The 6677-nt window shown below is 50.6% G+C and overlaps 2 protein-coding genes across 2 annotated transcripts; both read right to left on the reverse strand.

The window, feature by feature from the left end:
• Positions 1 to 1420: 1420 nt before the first annotated feature.
• On the reverse strand, positions 1421 to 3475 carry QC761_0000490 (uncharacterized protein; the record flags this gene model as incomplete). Its single annotated transcript, XM_062871723.1, has 2 exons — positions 1421 to 1682; positions 1719 to 3475. The coding sequence occupies 2 exons, from the start codon at positions 3473 to 3475 to the stop codon at positions 1421 to 1423; spliced, it is 2019 nt and encodes a 672-aa protein (XP_062736369.1).
• Positions 3476 to 4850: 1375 nt separating this feature from the next.
• On the reverse strand, positions 4851 to 6121 carry QC761_0000500 (uncharacterized protein; the record flags this gene model as incomplete). Its single annotated transcript, XM_062871725.1, has 2 exons — positions 4851 to 5411; positions 5468 to 6121. The coding sequence occupies 2 exons, from the start codon at positions 6119 to 6121 to the stop codon at positions 4851 to 4853; spliced, it is 1215 nt and encodes a 404-aa protein (XP_062736370.1).
• Positions 6122 to 6677: the final 556 nt, after the last annotated feature.

Raw genomic sequence — 6677 nt, forward strand, 5'->3', positions numbered from 1 at the left:
CAGCTTGCTCGGCCAGTCAACACCCTTCAAGCATTTGCGAACTTGTGTTGAAGTTCGATCAGCCCAAAAGTCGATATTTTCAACCCTGATCACGACACGAGAAGCAAGGACCAAGTGCTGCACAACCCAAAGCCGGCTGAAATACCGCTTTCGAAGTAAGGAGGCAGTGCCATGGCGAAAGACTGGCTGACCGTCTAAATCATGTTTGTGCTGCAAATTGTCGATTGATTCCAGGGTCATGCGCCTCGGATACCGGCCAGGGGGCAGAAGCGGAGCGATATCAGGTCCGAGATATACAACCACCTGCAAACATCGACGGTAGATACGCCCCATCATCTCGACATGTTTGCTGCGTTCGTCATCGTTTTGTTGGTTGATCCAGATAGCGTCCATCTAAATCAGTGGGATCCCTCGTCGTGGACGCAAAACCCGGAGAAGCTCGCAGCAATTGCGCGTTTGAAAGCTGATATCCCAGTACGGCCCGATAAACACTGGATGCTTTTTGGTGTTGTCATCATCTTCACCGCCCCAGGTATATGACACCGCTTCGTATTCGGACAGTTATCCACTGAATGTTTTTCGAGATTAAGATGAACCGAGTGTACATGGTTGAAGCTGCTGGTGATGCAAGCCAGGCGAAACTCCTCATGTCCCAGGTTATCCGGATACACGAACGACTCGGGTGGGCTTTCTGGGCCGTTGACCTCCTTGACAGTCTCCTCTTGTTCCCAATTAACCTAGTTCGTGACCCTTCCACAATATGAGGGACCGTAAGCGGCCACCAGAGGTCCATTTCACCCTTGGGCTCATCAGGCGGAGGTGCCGGAAAGGGATTGTAGTCCTTTTGCTCGCTCAGGAGCTTTTCCAGATCGGGCGTGGGACAACATGAGCGACAAGATGGGAGTGAAGTCGTTGCGTCCACGACAATATCAGGGTTTTGACAGTCGAGAAGATGCCAACGCGTCATGATGGGTTTTGATTGTTGATGACAGCAAGCTCTTCGAATAATTCGTGAAGATGAAGAAATGGTGTGGGGGGGCGGGCGAAGGCCTTGGTGTTGGGTGACCGGGTCGATCGATCGGTCAGGCCAAAACTGTATAGGCCTAGCGCTTGCGCACGGTCAAATTTATATCCACTTAGTGGAAGCGGTATGTTGATAACAAAATTGGTACTGTGAGACATCTGAATCAGAACCCCACCAGAGTCTTCAAGAATGGCCTCAACGATAGAAATGGATCTTCGAAGTTTCCATTTTGAAAATTAAGATAGCTTCAAAGTTTACTAACTACCTATCTATCATTGAATATTTACTAGTGAAAGCCATCTGCCTATCTTGTGATGCCTCTCAACTATCCTTGAACATCAGGTCAGGTAGCTGACCCGGTCAGCAACCCCAACCCTTTGTCCACAACGTGCCCAACTAAAGTCCCTTAAATGCAAAAGTAGTCCTTTTTCCTTTGCCGAATTCGAAGATAGACTCCGCACGAAGAGGAAATGACGCGTTCGACCCCGTCTTGCCAGCCTTAACTTGTTTCTCGGCCGCAGACTTGCCATCCGATTTCTCACGAGACTTGACATAGGCGTCAGCTGGAGGGAGCCTAACCTTGATATTCTTCAAGCTCTTCGATGGGGGAGCAGGTATAACGGTAGATTTTGAGGGTGGTGGATTCGGTGACGAATCTCCATTCTCAGAAGGGGGGCTGTTCATCAGCTTCGACATGTTGGTGTCAAACTCCAAGCCAAGCGTGTCTCGGAAGAACGCCATGAGATTCGCCCGATGAACTGGTTGGAGACGATTGAAGACGGGAACCCAAGCGTGTGCTACCATTGCCATTGTGACCTTATCTGAAGCTTGTCGGTATTCCCACTTGGGAGGCACTGGCCGGCCCTTGGTCTCAAGCTGAGGGGTACAAAGCAGGCCCGGATTTTCATCAAACCAGGTACGAATGAATTTTGCTGTAGCAGCATTTTGTTGCCGTTGGATGCGGTCGTAGATATTCACCACAGCTAATGTAACGGATATCTGGCCCGGACGCGCATCTTTGCGCATCCAAGTCTTGAGGGCGGCAAGAGACAATCGAATATCATCCGCGTGTATCACCCCGAAATGGGCTGCGAACAATTTCCACTGCGAGCATAACTCTTCGTCATTCTTGTCTAGTGGTTTTTCAAGCTTCAGAAAAGGTAACGCCTTGCAAAGATCACCAAAAAGGCCAGGGAAGGTTGAAAGCAGCGACGGTAGCGGAAGGATCGTCTCGGAGAGTGGAAAGCCCATCCCATTTGTGCAGACAATTTGCATCTTTTTGAGCGCTGTTTTTATGTCAGGTTTTCTGTTCCATCTGCCTGGATCTTCTCGATACACTTGATAGAGCCACTCCAATACCCGCCCTGGCCAGCGTTGAGCGAGAGCGAGGAACGGTAGACTAACAGCAACATCCTGAGACTGGCGAGTGAAGATTCGTAACCCTTTGTGAAGACCGACTACTTGAAGCAGGAAGTCCACCCAAGTCATTTTGAATTTGATGTTGTTAAGTAGTCTGGGTGAATCCCGAAGATAACTCTCGTGCAGAAACGAGAGGGTTGATTCGATGTCGGCGATGCCTTCTTGACCGCTAAGCGAGGCGAGGGCGCCGGTCCCGAGCCAGGAAGCCGAGGAAAGATATATCATCTCCTTCTTCGGTCTCTTGGGACAACAATTGCGGTCAAATACCACGAGGTCACGATCCCTGGTTCTTTCCAACTTCCCCATCTGAAGCATCTCGTAGATGAAACGCAAACTCCCGAGTGAGGTAGCGATCTGCGATTGCTTGTCACCTTGCGGTTTCCATAAAGAATGATGGAGCAAGATTATCTCCTCAATCTTGACTGGATCTGCAATGCTAACCCCTAGAGAGGCATAGAGCGCACGATTGTCCCGATCAGCGCATGCCTTGGGGTCCAGTTTGACGATTGGAAGACCATCAGGTAGAGGAACACCACTAATTTCTGGGAAGTAGATGGTTCCCGGTGACCCATTCCAGTTGCTAAGGGCTCTATCAACGCCGCCTGGGACGAGTGAGAGCAGAGCGAGCACACCGGCTGTCAAGTCGCGACCGAAGACTCGTGATGTCCAGGAGCTCAGCCGATTATGCCAGCTGCTGTCCTTGTTCTTCACAAAGCCAGGCCAATCCTTACTGTTAGCCAACACTCGCACCCGAAGAATCATGTCCTCGGTCGTTACTCGCTGAAGCCCATAGAACCTGAGGATTTCTCGATCCTGGCTCTTGTATTGTAAAGAAAGATAGCGTTGTTTGTCATCAGCGGCTGGAAAGAGAGGGTTTCCATGATCATCCAGTTGACTATCCGCATACGCAAACAGCTCAGGGATTGTGGAGTGAGCCTCCTCCCTGTCCAAGAGTAGAGGGACGGACGATAAGCAGGTCGCTATCAGCGAAGGGCTTCCGTCTGCAAACAACCTGTCGGGAAGATATCGCATCCACGTATACTTGAGCGCAGGCACGGCTGTAACCGTATTTAGGCAGTCTGCAATGGCGCGCGCGAGCAGCTCATGGAGTCGGTGGTCTCCCGAGAGATGAGTGTCCCAACTGTCCACATGAAGGATGAACTAAACAATGAGTTAAAGTCAATAAGCGATCATCAGAACAAGGCCACTCGGCAAATTATGACGCACCTTGTACGGCCCTAGCTTCCTGCTCATGAAACAATATCTCTGTTGCCTTTCAACCAGAGGGTTTCCGGCTTTGTCAATGGGAAAGGCAACGGCAATAGGCTTTGCCCCCAACCACTTAGCAACCCCGTATCTTCCAGCGCAGGTCCATTTTGAGGGCCCTTTTAAGTTGTCCGCCGTTTCCACAATAGACAACCCATCACCAGTTATACTGACTTGCGCTTGTCTTCTCCACTTCAATGTCCCGCTGTCATGATAAACAGCAATGTCATACGACTTGATATTTTCCAGAAACAGCAGTCCCTTTGGATCCAAAGTTTGCAGAACAGCCTCCATGTATAGTCGTTCATTGTCGGCTTTGTCTTTGGTGTTAGAAAATCGGAGAGGGTCCCAGCTCGAAAGACTGCCGCCATCGGTGTCACACTGAACATGAAGGCCGTCCTTGCGCAGGCGAATGGAAACGTGTGGAGGCCGGTCGAGTGGGTAGGAGCACTGATTTAGGCGTTGATCTAGCATACGAAATCGCGTGCTTATTCCGTCTGGGTTCAAAACTATCGACCCCATGGTTCTCGGCCAATGTTGGTTCGCAGAAATATGATCAGCAGAAGATCTCACTGATTTTCATGTATTGAAGAGATCGAGCTGTAAAATATCCATGAAGATTTTCAACTCGTGTTTATCTGCCAGTAAGCGCCGGATCTGTTGCCCGGCGGCTAACAGATGAGTGCTGCGACGCTTGGCCGAGTTGAAACAATGCAATTCTTTCACGGGGATGTGTTGAAACACACGCCCAAATCCTTTCACCAATAAGATTGGGAAATAGATGAAACTGGGACGAGCGTAAGCGATTCAACCAGTGCAATCACGACCCTGTTGGTACAATTGCTGCACCACGTTGAGTGAAGTTGGAAAGCTTGCCAAGGCTCTATGCCAACACTCGAAACAAAGATTCCTGGTCTACTGCTACCGTAGTATTACTATTCTAAACATTTTCCCGTTGAGATCCATCCTCCTTGGGCCGCATGCGATTGAGGGCGTTCCAGACGACTATCTCTCTTCTACAACCTCACCAGTCGCAAGAAGGCGCTTGCCCTCTGGAAGCGGGAGGTGTGCGGTTGGGGGTCGCTGCCTAAGTATGTGACTTAGTTTCTGCTCATAACTTGACTCGCTGGCGCAGAAGGATTTAGACAGACACATACCACTTGATGAAAGGCTCACCCCTCTTGATCATTTCTGACCGCAACTGTGATGCCCTCCTTGTCACACTTCCGACGAATTCGGCCAGCGGGAATTCAGGCAACCCCGGCCAGTCGATGAAATCCGGCGCCTGCTTGTAGAAGGTGATTTCGTTTTCGTTCTTCTTCCGAGCATTAACCCAGTCTTCAAGAATGCGCCGGTACTCAGAGACGGCCACACCCTCCTCAAGGCCCACATCGGGATGTTTCTCCCACTCTTCTTGACCAAGCACCATAGAAATGTCAAGATCTTCCAGCTCAGTCTCTTCACGATAGGAAATGTCGCGTGTGATGATCTCGTAAAGGGCAAAGACGGCAAGCTTCACGTCGTTGCGGTCTTCGTCGTAGCCGAACGTGTCAAGGTGGTCCTTGTCACCCTCCCAGCCGAGCTTGGCGCCCATGTTGAAGTCAAAGACTTTCAAGTCGTCTGTCTCAGGGTCGATGAGGAGGTTCCATGTGCAGATGTCGCCATGGACGATGCCTAACCTGAGATTGAGGTAGTCGATAGTCTGTAGCTTGTGGGTTAGTGGCTGGACTTGACGGATAGTTTAATATGTGAACTGACCGAAATGAGCTGCTTAAGGTGCTTGAGCTTAAAGACCCGGCTGACATTGTCCAGAATAGTGCCCCCGGCAATGAAATGTGTCGTAAATCCCACGACCTTTTCTGGCCCATCAGGGGTGGCTGAATCAACGACAAGACGATCGATAGGAACGATGTTTGGATGTGAAGGGATTCTCAAGGTGCAGTTCATCTCATGCCAGAACATGGGAATGTTGCCTTCGTTGATGTAGTATTTGAACACGACATGCTTCGTCTCGCCAGGCGTGGGTTCGTATGTGACGTGGTCTGCCTGAACTCCAAGCCTTTCAATCTCAGTGAGCTCTGAGTGATGAACTTTTGGCACTTCAGATGGGAGATCTGTTAGTGAAGGATAGAAAGGAATGAGTGTGTTGTCATCGTCAACAGCCGTGGAGGAAGACAGCAGCTCAAAGTCATTCGAGACCTTGATCTTGACAACATCGGCCGGAAGGTCGTCGATGAGCTCTACAAGAGCCTCAAAAATGAAGTCTTCATCTTTCTTCTCAGTAGTGGAAACTGTGATGGTGCGCCGCTGGTCCCAGTCGATGACATTGTGGTAGTGGCCACTGACAGGATTCCAACTGTCAAAATTCGACTTGAATCGTGAGTCGAGAAGATACTCTTCAAAGTAGCCCATGTTGGATAGCACCGATATCAAAAGATAAGAGAAATAGAATTGATGGAAGGCGAGAAAGTGAGGATACACTTCAGTCGCCAACTAAGCGCGGGTATCAAACAGTAATAGCTGGGCTGTGAGGTAGGTGATGCTTCCAGGCGGCACGTGCTTAAACCCCGCTCCACGCCCATCGCATTACTGCCGCCGCAACTGAGACTTGCGAGTCCAAGATGGGAGGAGATTTCGCCATTCAGCACCACCGGGCTTTCCTCCAGTGCACCAGGCCCAACTCCAACCAGTACGAGTACGGCACCGTCGTGGCTCGCTACCGCTACGATGCTGCCCGCCACAAGGTCTGGCTTGAGGGAGGTCAGTAACAATCTATCTTTCCCCGCCATCACCTACCAAGATGCTAACATCCCCTTCAGAGACCACCACCGTCAGCTCCAAGCGCAAGTTGAAGCGCAAGGATGTCGCCTACACCAACTCAGGCAGACCCATCTCCAAGAGCAAGGCCGCCAAAACCGCGTCTGGCCGCATCGTCAAGAAGGGAGCCACCAAGAAGTCCACCGGCACC

Source organism: Podospora bellae-mahoneyi, assembly GCF_035222275.1.
Source record: "Podospora bellae-mahoneyi strain CBS 112042 chromosome 1 map unlocalized CBS112042p_1, whole genome shotgun sequence".
Taxonomy (NCBI): Eukaryota; Fungi; Ascomycota; class Sordariomycetes; order Sordariales; family Podosporaceae; genus Podospora; species Podospora bellae-mahoneyi.